Below are 20,581 nucleotides of genomic sequence, written 5' to 3'. Positions count from 1 at the left end.
TAAACGATGAGAAGAGAACGATCGCTGTCCAAACGCGAGTTGCACTTGTGGGCTTTTCGGACAAGCTACTGCTCAGATATTTCACGTCCACAAGCACAGGATTAGTTAATCACAATCGTTTATTTTTGTTCTCGCGCAGACACCTAACTGAAGTCCGTTACCGGCCACCGGTAATACCGGTAGTTGTACCGGTAGTTGTAAGTAGGTGGTGGTTATGCTCACCACCCATATCGAGACAGACCGGCGTCGGCTGTCGCCTGGCCATCCCGAGTCGAGAGACCACTGGTCTGATCCCTGCTCTGTCAGCACGGGACCGGGCGTCCGCGGCCGGTACTGACCGGTCGCCCAGTGTCGCCAGTGCCGCCCGGCGTGGTGAGCCATCTTCGCGTCACGTCCCAGTCACCGTCCTCACACCAAGACTTCAGACTCGGCCACACAGCAGCATTTCAAACAACATGTATTTGTAAAATAAGGCGACTGTAACACCCTCACAATACAATGGTCACAGAGTAACGCACCCATCTGGAATAGATATCAAAATAACGGTCCATTTGGTCGCGCACTAACTGTCCGTGCCAAGTCTATTCGAGCTCCGCTTCGGCGGCTGATTTGATATCGTATGTACATAGTTATTCTCCCTCGTTCGAAAGACTAACGCCCGGGCGACCACGCGTAACGACTAGAACGTTGTTAGTTGACTCAATATGAATGGATAAATCGTCTCCCGATGACGGCAGTGCCTCGTCTGATCGGAGTCCACCGCTGGGCCGACACCGGGCCGCGGCGGTCCGACGCTGATCTACTCCGGCCGGCCGGCCAGCGCTGATCGCTGCTGACCTGCCCACCGGCCGGCACCGGGCAGTGCTGATTGGACCACCTCTGATCACTCGCCCGGCCCACCCCGGACCACTACTCGGCTCCTCTGGGCTCCGCACTTACACATCCCCTCCACTCTCCGCGCCTCTTCACTGAGCTGCGAGCCCGTGCGCCTCTCCTCTCCACTCTGCTCTCCGCTCCTCCGGGCTCTCCACTCTGCTCCTCTCTGAACTCTGCACTCTGCTCCTCTCCGGGCTCGGCAGTCGGGCCCTCTCCTCTCGGGGCCCCACGGCCCGCTCTACTCCAGTCTGATCGTCGCCTGGTCGGCGGGCCGGGCCTCAGTCAGTGTCCCGACAGCCGGGCGGCGGCGGCGCGCTCTCAGGGCGGCCGGTGCGGCGGCACCTGCGGCGGCCGCTGGCCGGCGGGCGCGCCGCGCGCCGGGCCTGGCGGGCTGCCGGCCGGCACCGACGCCGTGCTGCTCGACTGGAAGCTGACCGACATGCCAGAGTCGAGCGAGCCGACGCTGCCGCGCCGCTGCGGCCGCGCCTCGCTCATGTCCAGCAGGGAGTTGGAGAGCGCTGAGCGGCGCAGACCGCCGCCGCCGGCGCCGCCAGAGGCCGCCTTGGGGCTGCCGTCCGCCGAGACCTCCTCCACGTCGGCCACGCCCGAGTCGCGGTTCTCCGAGCTCCGGCTGCCGGCGGAGGGAACCGAGGTCAGAGGGGAACAGCGGTCAGAGGGGAACAGAGCGAACACAACCACATGGAGAACCAGTAAAGGGCATCCCCAGTCACAACAAACGCACAGAGATTCTGAAACCATTGGCTCTGCTGTTCGACAAAAAATAAAACGCCATTATTATATGACGGATACTGGTCCATATACTGGATGCTGGTCCATATCACTTGCTTAAATATATAAACGAAATAACTACGCCACCCATTTCGACCCCTTGTGTGCCATATATCGTTTAAATCCCGTCCCCTGTACCTCGCCCCGCACCCCTCCCCCCTCCCCCTGTGCGCCGCGCGGCCGTCCACTGACCCGTGCCGGGCGCCGTTGGCTTTCTGCCGCTCCAGCTCGGCGTCGATCCTCAGTGCCTCCATCTCGTCCATTTCCAGGATACTCTCGCGCAGGTCCTCGCAGAACTTGGTCCGGTCGTGCTCGTTGCGCGCGTTGAAGGTGAGCAGCACCTTTCCGTCGACACGCTGAGACAGCCGGATCCCGTACGGATAGTCTGAAACACGGACGGACGGAGCGGTCAGGCGACTGAGGTCCACGGGTGGCGACCGGTACAGTGTGGTGTTGGAGTCAATGTCAGCCTTACTCCATGCTTCAATAAGATAGTAGTCGATGGATGGAGTGGCTAAACGCCAGCACTGTCTTCAGTAATCATAGGACTTATCTTACCATAACAGACATCGTTGAATGCAATTTCCGCCATCGCAGCAATCACTTACGTAAACATTTATTTCATTGATACATGGACCGCAAGCCAATGCGATGGCCAAACACATCCCCAGTGCGGTAGACGAGTGACGGTAGGTAGGCACTCCACTATCCGCCCGCTCCGACAATGCCGGCTGGAAACTCACGGGCGATGTCGAACGCGGAGACGGTCAGGCCGGCCAGCGGGATGCTCTGCCGACACGAGTACGTCATGGCGTTCTTCTTCTTGCTGAAGATCTTAGTGACGAGCATGAGGTCGTTGAAGAGGAACACCTCTCGCTGGTGGACGCCGGGCCGCTCCTTTTTGGAGACGTCCGGTACCTCGTACAGGCGACAGTAGCAGACCAGGCGGCGGTGCGGCAGCGCCAGCGGCTGCGGGGCGGCGGGAGGTCACACGTCAGCCCCCGGACGGCGGGAGCGGTCACACGTCAGTCTCCCAGGGAGCGGTCACACGTCAGTCTCCCAGGGAGCGGTCACACGTCAGTCTCCGGACGGCGGAGAGCGGTCTCATGTCAGTCGACTGAGGCCGGCCCGCCCCTCCCCGCCTGAGACCGTCCCCAGCCCTCCCCGCCGTCCTGAGACCGTCCCCAGCCGCCCATCCCCCTCGGAGACCGTCCCCAGCCGGTGGCGGTGAGTCATCGGTCGATACGGAGCTCCGGCGCGGCAGCAGGTGCCCCTCCCCCACCTCCCTCCCTCTGTCCCTCTCTCTCCGGCTGGGACCCGGCGCTCCCACACCGCACGGCGGCTCTGTCGGCTCTGACGCCCCGGGAGCAGAGCCTACCGTGTCCACCGCCCACCCCGCCGCGCCCGGGCAGACCGCGGTGCCTACACAGACGCCCCCAGCTCGGCACTCACCGGCTTCTTGCCGATGATGGTCTGCTGCACTTTGAGCACGGGCGTGACGTGGTCGGGCCCGGCACGGAACTCCTGCGCGCGCACCCGCTCGTAAATGCCCGACACCAGCTGCGGGTCCACGTCGGCGCCGTCGTCGATTCCTGGCGGTCAGTCAGAGGGGCGGGTCACCGCACTGCTCCGACGGGGCACCGGGTCACCACCGGGAGAGGGCGAGGGGTTATCACAGGGACAGAGCGAGGGGGTCACCACAGGGATAGGGCGAGGGGTCACCACAGGCACAGGGCGAGGGGTCACTGCCGGCTGGTCGGACAGAGATGAAGGCAAGAGAGGAGTCATCACTGAGCAGCGGAGGGGACGCGATAGAACGCTACTGGCCGAGCACCACTGTAGTATAGCGCAATACCACCCCACCCACCATTGCCCACGACACAGCTTTATCGAGAACAGCGTGCCTACTGAATGGCTCCACATTGAGTGTCGACTGTCGGCCTGGTAACCGGTCCCAGCAGTTCTGCCCCGCAGCGCTGCCCCCAGCAGCCGCCGACAGCCGCCGACAGCCGCCGACAGTCGCCCGCCGGCGCCGAGTCCCCAGCGACCGGCGCGCAGCAGTTTATACCCTCACAAAGTCGGTGTTCGCCACCGTAACTCTGCTGCCGCCCACCCCGCGCGGCTCCATCACACGGAAAACCGCGCGACGAACGGGATCCTACCGGCGGCGGGCGGCGTCAGCCCGCGGGTCCGGTACCCCTGGCAGCGGGCCGGCGGAGTTACCAACTCACCGCGCAAGTTCTTGACAAAATCGTCCAGCTTCATCTTCCGCTCGGGTTTGATGTTGGGCGTGAAGAGGTCCGTGTTGAGCATGATGATGGCGAAGGCCAGGACGAACACGGTGGAGTCCGTCTTCAGACTGGAGACCAGCTCGTGGTTACACTGGCAGTACCGGTTGCCAAACACCTGGCGGTAAGGAAAACAACGTCAGGCGGGCGGCCACCGAACCACGTCCGTCGACATGGCACGGTGTCTGCTGTGGAAGCGTCAGTGATATCCCCGCAAACTCTGTGATGGTGCTGAGTGAGCGGCACGCAGCAGACTGAGGGATTCGGTCCGCCCACACGGCCCCGCCGGGTCAGTACGGAGCCGTCCGATCCCCACCCCGACGCATAGAGCGGGCGCACTCCAATCCAGCGGGCTACCCATCTCGGGCGAGCGGCCGACACACTGACTCACCGCGCTGACTCACACTCAATCAGCGAAACGGGCTACCAACCCCCACCCGTCGTAAATCATATACAGTGTGTTGTAAATCTGACACAGTGGTCCGCTGTTCATCCCACTGGCACTGCAGTGGTTAGCACCCGCTCCGTAACACGCTCCGGACTGCTGGTGTAACGTGTGCTGTTGAACTGCGAGGCTGAGCTGCTTAATACCTATACCGTAAAACTATCACCGCGGTGAAGCTGGTGGTGATAAAACTATGACCAGACTAACACGCAAACAACTGAACACGCAACCAAGAACCACTTCCATGACACTTTTCATTCGCCTTTCACTGTTTCTCCAAAACCAGTTTTCCAGTTAACGATCGTCGGAGCGGACTGGTGTCAAAAACCAGTGGCCGGCCGCGGCGACTCGGCCGAGCGCTGCGCCAGCAGAAGGCAGCCCTGACCCCGGCCGGCCAGCCCTATCAGCACCGCTGGCACCCGGCCCTATCGCAGCCATGGCCGGGGGCTATCTGACCGGCCCTGCCCCGGGGACAGAGCGAACATCGATTGTCACCCACCCGCCCGCCGCCCCGCAGACTGTGTGCCGCCGCCGAGTCTGCCGCCGCCCACCGTCCACCCCGTCCCGGGGCACCACTCGACAAGTCCACACTCACCTCCATGAGCCGCTCGATCTTCTGCGCCTCGCCCGGCAGCCGGAAGTAGGTCTGGAACTTGCGCAGTGCCACGTCCAGCTGCATGTTGTAAAAGTCCAGCTCCTGCACGAACGCTCTGCCCGGAGAGATGCACCGTTAGACGTGGCACGGAGTTGAACTGGGTGGCACACCAACATCCCCACAGCGTCACAGGCATCTGTCGTCCCTGTAAATGTATCAGGATCGTCCCGAGACACACATCTCCATACACATGAACCGTCTCGAGTTGTGCAGGCGCTAGCGGCACTCACAGCCCCTGCCGGCGTCCGGCGAGGCGCCAGGCCGATGAGCCCACAGCGTGGGATCCCCTGGCGCCCGGAGCGGTGTCCCGGCGGCCCGCTGCCACCGGACCTGTGGCCTGACCCGGGGTCATGGGACCGACCTCAGCTGCCACCGTGACCTGACCCCGGGTCGTCACCGGGCCGACCTCTGCTGCCACGGGCCCGTGGTGTAACCCCTAACGAGCCCAGGATGTTACAACACGTGTCGCCTAATGACACAGTTTACCGGACCGGGAGTGGCCGCCCTCCGTCCGAGCCGATCCGCGCAGCCTGTCAGTGGTGGGAGCTCGTACAGCCGTCCGTAGGCCATCGACAGACCCGGCCGGTCAGACCAGGCTCCTCACATTCAGTCCGGGCGAGGACCTGCCCCTACCATACCAACCAACAATGACCGCCAGGTGTCATTTCGGCGACTAACGGCCTATTGGCGTCAATAACGGGCGTCATTAACCAGGGGCGCGGGCGGCGCGCGGCCGGTATTACCGTCACCGCCAATATGGATTGATAAGGCGCGGGCCGCCGCCGGCGCTCCCCGACCGGTGGACAGGGAGGGGGACCATAGATCGACCACACGTGTCGGCCACTGTCGGCCGGTATTGCGGCGCAGGCTGCTGGCACGCCCCAGCGGACACACACACACACACAGAGGGGGAGGGGACATTGTGGTCCCATGGCGAGCATCAACACACGGCCACCTGCTCACAGGCGCCGTGTAAGTTTCTAATCCGGACAAAAGCCAATCAGGGGCCACAATGCACTGTTGGCTGCTGGCGGACCACAACGCCTAGAGAGCGCCGATCGGCCGAGAACAATGCTCGCCACCGAGCCGCACAGCCGGCCGGCGGCGGATGGGGAGACCCCCGGCCCGGCGCCCGGCCTGCGCGGTCGCCGAGCGTGGGCGGACACACTGCCTAGCAGCGGCGACCGGAATTAGTCGCACGGCATGGCTCTAGTGCAGCGCCGAACCGCGGCGGCGCATCCGGCGATGCGGACGACCTTTAGAGGCCGGCGCCTCTGGATCCACGGCGTGACACGACAGGGCGAACTCATACACCAGCCGTGTCTGCCATCGCACTCCGAGCTGCCCTGACCTTTCCACAGGCCTTCAGCGCAGGCACGGACGGAACTACTCGGGCGTCACCCGGCACTCTTCCCGCCGGACCCCACCACTCTGTCTGACTGATCGCTCCGGATAGAGAGATCAGCCACCAGCGGACGGAGCAGGCCGGCCGCCGAATAACACGGGCTGCGGTACTCTGCCCTGGGCCACTGACCGCCAGTGACAAAGGAAGACGGCGACTCTGCTCTGAACAGGCATCAGTTGGGCTCCGGGCCGGCGGCGGGCCGACGAGCTGCCGACGCCACCCTTTAGAATTTAGATCCTCCCCCCCCCCCCCCGCGGACAGCTGGAGCCGAGTGCCTGTGGCGCGTGCCGGTCGCCAAATTGGAGCCGACAGACCGGAGTTCGTTTGCGGCTCAATCCAGCGACCCACCCCCGGCCCGCCCGCACCGGGTCAATACTAAGCGTCCCGTTATGACGCCGGAACGGCCGCGTAAACCGTTCACAAAGGGGACGGGAGTGTAAAGCCGCCGACCACATCCCCACAGCGGACAGCACACTTTGTTATAAAACCGCCGAACGGGCTGTAAAACCCACATGGCACGTCAGCACACTACACTGGACACATCGTAACACAGATATTTACCCACAGTGCTTTCTAACTAGACAGGGACGGTGTGTTGTTCGGGTAGGTACTCACTCGAGGACGGCGGCGTTGAAGGGCGCCTGCAGGTTGCCCAGGTACTCGCCGATCATCTGCTTGCTGAGGCCCTTCCTGGTGATGAGGAAGCGCGCCACGCTGTGCGGCGACTCGTCCAGGAAGCCGCGTCCGATCAGGTAGTCGATGCCGCGCTCGGGCCGCGTGTTGAACAGGTTCAGGCCGACGCGGTACTGCCGCTTACGGACGATCTCGGGCACCTGGCGCCGCAGCAGGACGGGAGACTCGTCAGCGGCCGGCTCGGGGGTCAGCTCCGGGCCGAGGTCGGGGACCAGCTCGGACAGCGCCTTAGCCGTGACGGCCACCGGCGGCGTCCAACGCATCGCGTCCGGACGGATACACATGGCTGGGCGGCTCGGGCGGGGGCACGGGAGAGCAGGGGGACCGGCTCGGGACGCGGCCGGACACAGACTGACGCCGCCGCCGGCCGCCGCCAACTCGTCAACTCGTCATTACGGTACTGTCCAATGAATGACGACAGATTGAGCGACATCGGCTAAACAGGCGACACCGTGAGCTGGGACCGGCTCCGGTGATCACTTGCATCATCTAAACAGAGTGGTTCCCGGACGCCGCCCGTCCCCGGGGAGCGCTTATCGCCGGGCGGTGGAGACGGTCCTACCCGAGCGGCCGCTCCCCGCCCGGCACAGCCCCACGGCGCCAAACTCCGCGGAACACCCGATAGGCGACACCACCCCAGAATACAAATGTGATGTAAGCCCTCTTTCCCGCATCAGCCCGATCCAATAGATCCTGCGCTCCGCTGAGGAGCGCTTTCACACCCAACCGAGCGGACAAAAACTCGGGCCGCCGTCGAAAACGACCGTTCCGCGCAGTTTGCGTCGGTCGAAGGTGCGCGTTTTTCTGACGTCATATGACGTCACGTCAGTTCTATTTGCGGTGTCGGTGGCGAATAGAGCAGCGCGCGTGGGCGCGGCTCCCGAGTTCACCGGGCACTCGCCGTATTTTTGTCCGGCTCCGTGCCGCGTGCCGTGCCACCCACCACAGATGGGGAGACCCAGCCGAGCACCGGTCTGACCCGCGCCACATGGTAGTGGGAGGCTGCCGGGGCTGCGGCGCGCCGGGCCCGGAGCGGCCAGATCAGGGCGCCGTGCTGACCGCCGCGCGGTGACCGCGGGCCGGAGAAAGCCCGGTGGTCCGCCGACTCCGCCGGAGCTCGGCGCCAGTGCCTCGGTCCGCGGTCCGACCGGCCTGTCTCAGAGGCCCCGCACGCCGACAGATCCCGCAGACAGCCCCACCAGACCCGGCGGACGGAACACGCTGGACCCGGACTTACGTCTGTCGTGCACTGCACAATGATTTACAAGCCCAATTCATTCTGCGATATGATGCTTTATAAATCTCGGCGCTATTATCATATGGAAGCTATTCATATGCCGTATAACTAGTATCGTGACTTCCTGGAGCGCGATTTCACCCCGTGCCAGTCCCGATGTCGTACTTTCCGTGCTAGTTCCGATGTCGTACTATCGAAAAGTTATTTATTCATTGACCCCACTGCTTCAGCTCACTCCCCTTTCCAATTCCACACCGCTCCTACCAAAGCCGTCGCCGCTGTCTCGGCCGTTACCTCTCAGGGCGTCCCCCCCCCCCCCTCCCTCTACTAAAGTCGCCATCGCCGGCTCGGCCGTTACATTGAAGCCCCCCCCCCCTTCCAAAGTCGCCTGTAGTGTCTGGGCAGTTACCTTGTAGGACGCCGTCTGCGGGTAAACGACCTGCGTGGTGCGGGTGGCCCGCTCCGGCGGCTCGGCGCCATCCGAGGCGTCACCGGCGCGTGCCGCGGTCCGCCGGCCGGTGCCCGAACGGCTCGACGAGCGCTGCTGAAACACACAGAGACAGAAACGGTCAGCGCCGCTGAAACACAGAGAGACAGACACGGTCAGCGCTGCTGAAACGCACACAGGGACAGACACGGTCAGCGCTGCTGACACAGAGACAGACACGGTCAGCGCTGCTGAATCACACAGAGGTAGACACGGTCAGCGCTGCTGAACACACAGAAGTAGACACGGTCAGCACCCGCACCCACAGAGGAGGGAGCGCCGCACGGCCAGCGCCGCACACACGCAATACCGGCAGACGCCAAACACGGAAACCCATCGCGGGGAAAAACTGAGAAACGCAGCGCGCGCCGAGACAGGAAACCAGAGAGCACCGCACGTGGTTGGACTGCGGCTGCAGTGTCGGTCGGCGGTCGGCCGTGCCCCAACTGACGCCGGCGGCGCGGTGCGGACCGGACCGCCTGTGGTCCGTGAACAGACCCTCGGCGGCTCACCGCGAGCGGGAGCTGGCTACTCCAGACGTGCTTCTGGTCAGTTGGAAACTACAGGCTGACTGGGTGGGAGGGCTTGTGGCGTGCGCTAATTACACCGGTCACCGTGGGGAAATGAGCAACTGAAAATACCTACCTCACGGCTCAATTGTAAACATGCTGTAAGGCGAGCATGAAAAGACTCGGTCGCGGTTTCAGATTACTGTTTTGTTTGAGGACGAATGAGTTAATTCGTCAAAAGCCGAGCGGCAGGTGATAATCTGAATCCGTTGCACCAGCCACCAACACGAAGCGGTGCCTGTCCCGTTACAAAAATCCCCACACAATTTAAACACGTTGGCAGGAACGGTTGCCAGGAGCTCTGTCGATACGGCCTCCAGTCCCGATGCATCGGAGCTCGCCTGATGAATGGCCCGGTCCACTTGGACCAATCACTTTCATCGGTGACGTCCCCGGTCTCAGACTTTTCCGATCTGATTTACTGAGTCTGAGCCTGATGGGTCGCCGTCGCCGTCTCCATATCCATCCAGAGCCTTTGAGAGGAGAAATAGCCGAACTGCGCATCAAGCCCTTGATTATGTGTTGCTCGCCCAGCGGGTGGCACGCCGAGTTGGAGTCGGGAGAGTGAAATAGAAATCGCCGAGGTCGCCGGCCGGGCTATAATTGTGTCCCAGTTCACGGCGCGTCCCTTAGCGCGGGGCTGCGCAACCCACGCGCTCCCAGCTGGTGTGCCATCCCGCTGTGAGCCGGTGTGCCGTCACACTGTGACCGGGTGTGACGGACGGTGTGACGGTCACACCCAGAGGGAGGCCGGAGCAGCGGCACGCGCCGACAGCGCAGTGAAGAACGGCCGCCGGCCCGTCATTAGGACCCATTCAGCCGGCGGCAGCGTTACAACACGGTGACGCTGCGGGTCGACGGGGGTCGGTCGGGTCAGCGCACGGCGCCCCGCTCCGGATACGGCCCGACACGGGTCCGTACCGCGCAGCAGGCGCCGCTTAGCGACAGGTCAGCGCTCAGACGGCGGCGGGGGAGCCCGAGTACCGCAGCCGCCCTCCGCCCTACGCCCTCCGTGCTCCGTCGGCCGTCACCTGTTCAGTGAGTGAAGTCTGTGAGTGAAGTCTCCGCGCCGCGCCCCCGTCTGAGCGAGTTCCGCGCCAACAGACACCAAGGACTCGGCACCCGCGCGGAACGGCCCGTCTCCAGGAGCGACCGTCACCAATTAACGGCCAGATGGGCGGTCAGGTGTATCCAGGGCCGGCGGCACTCCATCCGACCCTCCCGGGGCTTCACGGCGGTCTGGCGCCACCCAGCAGGTTTGGTGTTTGGTAGACGTACCACCAGCAGGTTTGGAATCCGGTCACCAGCAGACGTTCTGTATTCCAGAACCGTGCGCATATGGTCGAGAAAATACGATGCGTCAGAACAAATGAAAGAAGTCACTATCAGGCCGATAAGTGAGAAGTCGGCTCGCTCCGCTACGGAATAAGCAGTCACGATCGTAAGTTTGGCCGGGGAGCAGTCGGTGAGGTGTGCCCTAACCGTGTCCGAGCGCAGTCAGCCGTAAGCCGTATGTTTAGCCCGGTGCAGCCCGGCAGTTTGGCCCGGGTGCAGTCGGAGTCGTGTGCCGTAAGTTTGGTCCGCGTTGTTTCGGAAGTGCCGTGCCCGTTAGCAATGTGCCCGTCATCACGTCACGCCGTGGCGACTCGGAACTATGTCACCACAGTCACGCCACGTTCCCAGACCGCTAATGGCCGGCCGCGGGCGGACCACACGGGTCGGAGCGCCGCGGCCGCGGGAGGAACTCCGCCCGGACGCGCGGGAGGGTTCAGCGGGGCACCCGTTACCACAGGGGCGCGGAGGGACCAGCCCGGCCGCCTACGAACCCCGTAACAACATTGCAGGCGGGGTCACGGCCCCCGACCTTGTTGAACACGCAACCCGGCTCCCAGCGCGGCCGGCTCCGCCCGCGCCGCCGCCCCGCACTGCTGGTAATGCACCTCCAACGCATGGCCCGGTGAGGCAACCGGCGGCCGTAGTCAATTTACCACCGGATAAATACTGTGTCCGACTGCGCGGCGGCGCCGGGGCGGCCAAGGCGGGGGCGCTGTTTTCGCCGGGGTCGGCCGGGTCACCCCTCCCCCCTCCTCCTCTGTCCGAGCTGGCGCAGCTGACGACCCGTCCCTGATTGGGAGCGCCGGGCCGGACCGGCCGGCGGCAGCTGTGGGCCGGGCGGCGATTAAACCGCGCCGGCCGGCCAGTCCGGGCGGTCGGACGGACCGACTGATGGAGCCGACCGACAGCGGCCATCTGTATAGCTCGGTATGAACAAACTTACAGCGCAATATGGATGTCCCTGCTCAGAGTGACGGGAGCGGCACCGAGTGACACGTGTGTCTGTACCGCTGACAAAGTCACTGTGCCGCTGACAGTACCAGTGTCAGTGTCAGTACCGCTAACAGTACCGGTGTCAGTGTCGGTACCGGTGTCAGTGTGTCATGTGGCGCCGACCGACGACTCGTCCCGTGACCGATGTGCAGCGCGAGCGTCACCGTCCGCCTGACCCCGACCTTGGCGGGCCCGCCGGGACCGGCGCCGTCCGTGCCGTGACCCGTCTGACGACCGCGCTGCACGCTCTGCGCTCTGACAGCCCCATACACACAGACGGACGGACGGAGCTGCAGGGAGGTGCCCGGCCCGACCACTGCGCTGCAACGGTCGCCAGTGCGCTGCAACGGTCGCCACTGTGCCACTGCAGACACACCACCGGGCGGCTCTTCAAAGCCAGCTCCGAGCGCCGGCGTGCACCGTTCGTTCACGGTCAGCCACATCTAGTTTATGACTTTTCACATGGGAGTGAGTGGGACCGCTCTGCCAGATCCCGCTGCCCGGGAAGGACTGCGTACGGTACCGGTACCGGCCGGCCGCCGTGGGCCGAGCGAGTCCGCATCAGCGGACCTGACAGGCAACGAGCACCGCCGCGCGCCAACAGCCAACACAGCCTCTGCGACAGACCGAGACATTTAAGCCTGAAACAGACTCTTTCCGCAGTCAGGAAGTCGCATGCGAGAGCCTATTCTAATACATGGAAGCACGCTCGCATCAATCGCACGCACCTCCCGCAAGCGATTGATGCGAGAATTATAATGTATTTGAATAGGCTCTCGCATGCGATTTCCTGAATGCGGAAAGAGTCTGTTTCAGCCTTAACAGTACGGCGGAATGAGACTCCCCGTTTCTCGATTAATCGTAGCATTCTGTAAGATCCAGAGGAGAGCTCTGTTATCCAACGATCAGCTTTGAGTTCGCTACAGCGGACAGAGTTTCGTCTGGTCACCAAGACAGCGTGCCTCTTTCCCTGCACCATGCCATCAACTCCCTTTCAGCACCCGTCCGGCGGCAAGGCCCTCATAAGAGCGGCGCTGACAGGGCGATATCCCGGCCGCAAAAAGGTGTCTGGCGCCGCGTTACGTCGGCACCGGCGGCTCCGCGCCGACGCCGACACCGCCGCCATCATCGGCGCCGACGGCCGGCGGTCCGGAGTTTGTGCGGGCGCCGGGAGGTGGCCCCCGGGGACGGTCAGTAGCACAGCAGCGGGACAGCCCGTCGGCCGCACTGACCAGCAGCGGGACAGGGTCGGTCTAACAGCCGCGCTGACCAGCAGCGGGACAGGGTCGGTCTAACAGCCGCACTGACAGCAGTGGGACAGGGCCAGCCGCACAGACCAGCAGTGGGACAGGGCCGGCCTGCGAGCTTACACGCCCGGGCGCCGAGGAACACGGCAGACCGAGGCAGGATCCGAACAAACCAATATCCAAACGGCCGTGTCGAGAGCGCAGAACAATTGCCTAATCCGGCCGACACGAGCCACAATAAATAACTGCCGACAGGCCGGGGTACAATTCATCACCCAGGCCGGCCAACCGCGAGAAAACCGGGACCGAGCTGTGACCGGTGACCGAAGGCCGGTCCAAACCTACCGAGGGAGGTGGAACTGACGTGTGACCGCCGACCGGTGGCCAGTCCAAACCTACCGAGGGACCAGCATTAACCTGCGAGCGGCGCGGCGGCGCACAGTGGCCGGTATGTGACTGGGGAGTGGACGCGACACTCGCCAGTGACCGGCGGCGCACTGTGGGACTGACCTGCGAGCGCCGGCGCACTGTGGGACTGACCTGCGAGCGCCGGCGCACTGTGGGACTGACCAGTGACCGGCGGCGCACTGTGGGACTGACCTGCGAGCGCCGGCGCACTGTGGGACTGACCTGCGAGCGGCGACGCACCACAGCCGGCGACGAGGTGCTGACCGGTCCGACGGCGCCCTGGCCGGCCGAGCCCAGGCTGCTCTCGCTGCCGGAGCTGGTGGACGGCTGCTCCAGACGGCGCGGCACTGAAGACATGGAGCTGGTCCGGTGCGGCGGCTCGGGCCGCGGGCCGCGCGCCCGCCGCCCGCCCGCCGCCGGCGACATGGGCACATCGCCGCCCGACTGAAAACCGAACACGGACAGGGAATGTGTCAGAACGGGGAATCATAACACACCCACCAGTACAATAGTCACGAACATTGAGCATCGAGAAATGCAGTCAACCAGATATTGTACATTTTGACCATGCAAAGCACACGTTTTCAGACGCATACTAGATCAGGATATCACAGCAATTAACACAACATTGTCCACACAAAAGAGCCTGCCTAGCCAACTGTTCTGTCAGCCCACACAAACCACGTGATTGCAGCTCTCCCCAGTGCACACATCCTGCCTTTTGTTAGCCCCCCCCCCCCCCTCCCACCCCGAGTCATGACGGCACCGCGGCGCCGGCCGACAATGGCTCACGCTGACGACGTTTCCCATGGCGAGCCGCGCTCTGGGCCTCTCGGCAGTGCTGGCCTCTGTCCTCTGACCGGCGGGTCGAGTGGGAGTGGGCACACGGCCGGACCGTTCACTTTCACTACACACCGCGCCACACAGACGGGAGACGCAGAGAACGACAGGGGATGGTAGGGACACGGTACGGGGATGGTACGGAGACGGGCAAGGATGGTAGGGAGACGGTACGGGGATGGTACGGAGACGGGCAGGGATGGTACGGGGATGGTACGGAGACTGAGACGGTACGGGGATGGTACGGAGATGATAAACCTGTACGGGGATGGTGAGGGAGGTATGGAGACACGGAGGCGATAGCGGAATCTCCAGTTGCAGACACACTAGATCGCCGGAGAACAGTGCGCGGCAGCACACCGGACACACTACGCGGCAGCACACCGGGCACACTGCACGGCAGGACAGGGGGCCTGACAGGACGCGGGAACACGACGGGCACAGAGCTGACACTGCCGGCGGACCCGGCTCCAGGCCAGGCCAGCGCGAACCTCGTGCGGCTCGGATATCGCTCATGACTCAGTGACCGCGCGTCCTTCCGCACGGGACCGTTGGGATTCAAACGCAGCGTGTCGGCCACGTGCCGCCCCCTCGGGTCGTCGCGCTGCAGCCGCGCCGTGCCGGGCTGTGCGGGGGTCCGGCTGGACTCTCCCGCGGCTGGCGTAATGCTGACGCAGCCGTTCAGACCGCCCCGTCAGCGCAGCGCCGCAGTGGGCCGGGGGCGTACCGGTCAGGGCCGGCGGGCGTACCGGCCGCCGTGGCGCAGCGGCCGGTCCCGGCGGAGACCAGGCGCAACTGTGCAAACAGCGCGCGGCCGTTCACCAAACACAGGGGGCGGAGCGCGGCACGGCCGGCAGCCGGGCTCGTCCCACGGTCCGCGCCGGCCAGCCAACATCCAGCTCGCCACCGGGAGCGCAGCCAGCACACACAGCAGCTCTGACAGCGCTGTCCGGGCAGTCCGGCCGCCACCAGCTGCCGCAGTGGTTTGAACAGGCGTCCGCGACCAGAGTTAACCGCCCGGCGCTCATTAACAATCGGCCCGCCGACCACCAGTCACACACGGGCGGCCCTAATCACACGCTCCGGCGAGTTACCATTATGCAAAGCGAGCCACTACATTAGCCGGCCGACTCAATGGCGCAATCGCACACCTGGTCCACACGCAACGCCTCTGCGCCCGCACCCGGTCCCATGGCCCACCTGGTCCCGTGCCCTGCCCGGTTCCATGGCCCAACCGGTCCCGTGCCCTCCCCGGTCCCTCCCCCCGCCATCCCGCGCCTGTCGCAGCTCTCAGGGCGCCCTGCTCACCTGGTAAGCGGCGGTGTGCCGCGGGCTGAAGCCCGCCTGCGGTGACACGTACTCGGCGATGTAGGTGGAGTCGTTGAGGTAGCCGTAGCTCTGGTACTCGCGGTCGGAGAGGTCCGAGTCGTTCTCCAGGCTGTGGCTCAGGTTGAGGCTGGCCGCGCTGCGGGTGGCTGTGAGCGGAGCTGGCAGCGCCGACTGGCTGGCCGCGATCGGCGTCACCGGAGTGGGAGCCGGCGCGGCCGGCGCCAGCGGCGGCCAGCACTCGGGCAGCTCGAATCGGCGCGACAGGCGCTTCTCACTCTTGGCCGACGTGGTGATGGCGCGGAAGGCCTTGGTGAGCTGGTGGCGCCGGTAGGCGCGCTGGATGGTGACGGCTGCGTGACGCGCGCGCCGTCCGCCGTACTTGCGCTCCAGACAGGCCACCTGTCGGTCGGCCAGGTCCTGGCTCAGCTCGTACCTGCCGGGCGGGAGACGGCGGGTCAGTCGGCGGACCGGGACGGCCGAATGGGGCGACACACAGAAACGGCGGCCAGCAGCAGACGGGCGCAGAGACGCGACGGCGACTGCAGGTTCAGAGTGAGGACTGTAGGCTCAGAGTGAGGACTGCAGGGTCAGACTGAGGACTGCAGGGGCAGACTGGGGACGGCAGGATCAGACTAGGGACTGTATGGCCAGACTGGGGACTGCAGCAGAGTCCAGCATACAGAGAACAAATGACATACGTAACAGTAGTCCACAGCGAGCGACGTTGGTTCAGAGGAGATGGAACTGACAGAAGCCACCCACAGAACACAGTGCGCCGCTGATACTGCGAGATGGAACTGAAAGAGGCCACCCACAGAACACAGTGCGCCGCTGATACTGCGAGATGGAACTGAAAGAGGCCACCCACAGAACACTGTGCGCCGCTGATACTGCGAGATGGAACTGAAAGAGGCCACCCACAGAACACTGTGCGCCGCTGATACTGCGAGATGGAACTGACAGAAGCCACCCACAGAACACAGTGCGCCGCTGATACTGCTAAAGCACCAGTCAACGGCACGATCATCAGGACACGCGCGCGCTGCATCGCAGAATCAGTTTTTCATCAGCACAGCAGCACAGCTGAGAAATCACAAAAACGGCCGGCCGGGTCACCGCCGCATCCGCCACCTGCCAGTGAGTCAGGCCGCTCTCCTGACCCACTCCTGTTTTGTCCAGCGTCGGCCGCAGACGCGAGTGCACCTGAGCCCAGCTTATAGAAAACATCGCCGACACCACGACCGCAGAAAGCTTCATCGCCGCACCAGTTTTACGATCGTCCCGAACTTTCCAGCGCAGCCGGCGGCCCCGGCCGGCGCGGGGCACGGATTTTAAACTTTATGTCTCCATTCATAATGGGCGTGTGGCGCGCGGCCGAGCGGGGCTCGTTCGGCCGGCGACCACCTGCGCCGGCGGCGGTCACGGTATATTGGATCGGTAACCGGCCGCGCCGGCGGCCGTCCGTCGTATCGCGGGACGGCAACGACCACCAGTCGGCAGTTCGGCACCGGCGTCCGCGGAAATTGAACGGAAACCAGCGGCCGGCCCCGCCCACCCTTCAATGAAAGAGAGCTAAAAATCGACAAGCACTAAATCCGACCACTCAGAAGCGCCGCAGGCGGCACCAGGAGCTAACCATCCATAGTATACGCAAGTAGGCGGGCTGACTAGCTCACACATCAGTCTGAAGGAGACCAGTCTCAAACATCCAACAGTGGGCAGCGGGCAGCCGTGGGCAGTGTCCGTCCGTCCGTCCGTCCGTGGCCGGCCGGCTGGCCGCGGTGTCAGGCCCGTCCGGGTGACACGGTTGGTCAATAGGGCGGGGTGGCCTCGCTAATGAACCAGTCCGTGTCAGTCGCCGGCAGAACCTGGCCCCAGCTCAGACCACCACAGCTCGGCGACAGGAGCTGAACACAGCAAACAACGAACGAAACTCAGCACAAGTGCATCATCCTCAGAAGTCAGAAACTCAGAACGGCCTTCGATCAGAATGAAAAACGACAAAAAAAAAACTCCACACAAAGCCTTCCTGGTCAAAGCCCAAGCCTTTTATTTCATCTGAAAGGAAATAGCGAGAATGTGTTTAAAAACCCCTGGCCTTGGGCTGACAACAAAAGCAGATGGTCCAAACACCAACATTCGTGGAAACAACAGCTGGCAGCTTTATCCTTAGGTGTTGTTTTTTATCCGCTGGGACTGAGAGCGTGAGATGATGTTTTTCGCAAAAAGATGACTGATGTCATCACTGTCAACCGTGGAAGCCGTATGGCTACCCATCTACGCTGGAGTACGAAAAACATCATCTCACGCTGGCAGCTTTAGTTTGGACAGCTTTGTTTGGACAGTTCATTAACAGCGAGGTCATTAGCAAGCCTGATCTCCTTTCTGTATGCTGAACATAAACCCAGCATAAACACCAAATTGATTGTACTTCCAAGTCGACAGAAAAAAGCGCATTCAAAGACGCCACTTCGACCCGGGACTCCTCCCTGAAAGTTGTACAACTTTCGAGTGTTGCTTCTTGTCCATAGTGGCTGCAAAGTTTTACACACTTTTTACGTTGTCGCCACAACTGGGCTAGGTTGGCTCTCATGTCGGCCTTCAGGGACACTGACGAGTGACGAGAAGCACTCGTCAGTGCACTCGTCATACGACACTGACGAGTGACGATGTAACCCCCCGGGACCTCAGCCAGCCGGGTCCGGCCGATTACCGACCGCTCAGTGCCAAACACGGTGCCGCTCCTGAATGGACGACCGTTCCCGGTAACCGCCGTGGTCTCTGGACGTGTGACCGTCACCCCGTCCCGTCCCCGCTCAGCGGCCCGCTGATGCAACCCGGCGCAGATGGTGCCCACCGTACGTCGGCGGCCATCCGTCATGTTTGCACGCTACAACAAACAGAGCACGGCGCCGGGACGTGTTATGATTGCAGCGCCGTGTCGGCACCGCGGCGCGATAAGGAACAGCGCGGCGATCGGCCTCCAATCGGAGCCACCGCGCCCTCAGCGGCCGACCGTCCGACCCGGGTCAGTGTCGGCCGACCACCCCGGGTCAGTGTCGGCCGTCCGCTCCGCTCCAGGTCACAGGTGAAACCGGCGACAGCGGCGGCACGGCCGGCGCCGCGTCTCCAACCAGAGACAGCGGGGCCGGCCCCAACGCAGACCCGGGGCGAGGCACCTCCAGCCACCATCGATACGCGTATTGGCGTGTGTCAGAGCGGTGCCAGGCTATCAATATCATGTAGGTGATACGACGGTCGAGTAACCCATGGTTCCAACCGGCCAACGTTTCCATTGACACACGGTGATTAGCCCACACTTTCTCTTTTTAAACTCGTCACATTTGGTGATTTGCTGAACGACCAGCAGCAAACCTTTCAGCCAATACGGTGTCAAACTGCAATCACCATTTCCGAGGCGAGCTAAACTTTGTGGCTCACCCGCGGCCGAATACGCCCTCCGAAAAGGATGGTTAGCATCCCGAGGCGCTACCCACCGTTAAATGAGTTTAACCAACAGCCATAAACGTGGCTTTCCAATTGATGAGCGCGAGAGTCGCACCTCAATCAGTGTCCTTTCACACAGACGATAAAACCCAGCACGCTGGACGACGCCGCCGGTTTCACCGGTGACTATTACTGCCTATTATTCCGTTTCGGCCGGGGGTGATGCCAGGGACGGCAGTGGTACGGCTGCTGCGCGCGGACCGGACCGGGCGGCTGACGGTCGGTGGGCGATCGGAGCCGTCAGTCACAGAGCCAATACTGCCCGCGGACACATCCGTCCGTCAGCGACACCGTCCATCGACCATGGCGGTCGGCAGCCGACACTCCGCCATCGGGCCGGGATACGGCAGCCGACAGTCCGCCCTCGACCCCGGCCAAGGCTGTTAGAGGACGCCACATCCGGTTACCAGGCCGAGCCGGCCGCTCAGTCTATTACGGGCGCGGGGGCCGGGCGCCGCCGTGACCCGGGTACAGAGTAGGAGTCGAGTGGCCGTACAGCCGTGGGCGGTCACAGAGCCGCGGGCGCAGCTGGTCACACAGCCGCGTCCAGCGCCGGTACCGGCCGGCCAGCTGTCCCGCGGATCCCACCGGTCACATGTGTTCCGGCCGCCCACACGCGCGGCCCACGGTCGACGCCGGTCAGTGCTGGCCTGAATAGACGGCCGGTATCAGCCCGGTATCAGCCCGCGTCTGCCGGCGTCCCCATTCACCGGGGAGGCGACATACCGCGGCGGAGACGACCGAGGGGCTGACCGACGCACGGTCTTGCCGAATACCAGATTAGCGCGAATTTAATCAAAAACCCGACTTTCGATAAACTGTTATTTATACCTATCAATGTGTAGGAAATTGCCCAAAGCTATCGGATAGAACCTTATTTTTAAGCCACTTTATCATTTGAGGACTTATATCCCTGCCGAAAGTAGACCCACGCTCCGGTTCCTGAAATCGGGCTATGGTACTGAGAAATATGTCCAGTTTTCAATGTAAATTTTACGGAAGCTTCGAGAAGATATATGAGAAAATAGCATATCACCGGATAGCACAATTCATGATGAAGCTGTTTCTGCTATCATGGTAGCTTTTCAATGAATGGTTTATGAGTTTAATGAGTTAGAACAGGAGCCTTGCATGTGTATCGTTCTCACGATAGTATTTCATAAAGAAGTTGGAAAATGTCAAAATGGATAAAAATGGATATGACGAATAGGGCATGGCTGAACTCTCCGCACATTTCTGAACATGAGCGAGCAAGTTTCAGCTGCCACTTTTTGCCTATTTGCCGTCAATTCAGCTTTGAACATGTCTAGTCGGCCGCCCGGCGTGACCTGACCATTGACCAAGGTCGGGGGCGTCGCGGCCGAACAGGCTCCAGCCTAATTAACTATCTCAAGCACACGGAATCGTGACTTCATGCACTCCTTGCAAGGTCCGATGCTTCACTTTTGCATTATTGGCCTTCCGTGACGTCATTTATG

General features: G+C 62.8%; 1 protein-coding gene across 2 annotated transcripts in view; it reads right to left on the bottom strand.

Annotated features, from left to right (window-relative positions):
- Positions 1-443: 443 nt before the first annotated feature.
- Positions 444-20,581, bottom strand: part of LOC122367800 (IQ motif and SEC7 domain-containing protein 1-like) — a 55,345-nt gene continuing 35,207 nt past the window's right edge. For both annotated transcript variants that reach the window (XM_043341615.1, XM_043342417.1), the window contains 10 exons: positions 15,576-16,029; positions 13,650-13,871; positions 8,798-8,932; positions 7,074-7,291; positions 4,994-5,108; positions 3,897-4,071; positions 3,118-3,257; positions 2,409-2,634; positions 1,858-2,050; positions 444-1,507 (listed from right to left, as the gene is read on the bottom strand). In XM_043341615.1, coding sequence (XP_043197550.1) covers positions 1,195-1,507; positions 1,858-2,050; positions 2,409-2,634; positions 3,118-3,257; positions 3,897-4,071; positions 4,994-5,108; positions 7,074-7,291; positions 8,798-8,932; positions 13,650-13,871; positions 15,576-16,029 — 2,191 coding nt within the window. In that variant the 3' untranslated portion in view covers positions 444-1,194. The remainder of the gene's footprint in view (positions 1,508-1,857; positions 2,051-2,408; positions 2,635-3,117; positions 3,258-3,896; positions 4,072-4,993; positions 5,109-7,073; positions 7,292-8,797; positions 8,933-13,649; positions 13,872-15,575; positions 16,030-20,581) is intronic.

The sequence above is a fragment of the Amphibalanus amphitrite genome, unplaced genomic scaffold, assembly GCF_019059575.1.
Source record: "Amphibalanus amphitrite isolate SeventyFive unplaced genomic scaffold, NRLGWU_Aamphi_draft 000000F_arrow, whole genome shotgun sequence".
Classification (NCBI taxonomy): Eukaryota; Metazoa; Arthropoda; class Thecostraca; order Balanomorpha; family Balanidae; genus Amphibalanus; species Amphibalanus amphitrite.
The sequence above is the reverse complement of the archived record's forward strand: the minus strand, read 5'-3'. Positions and strand labels throughout refer to the sequence as shown.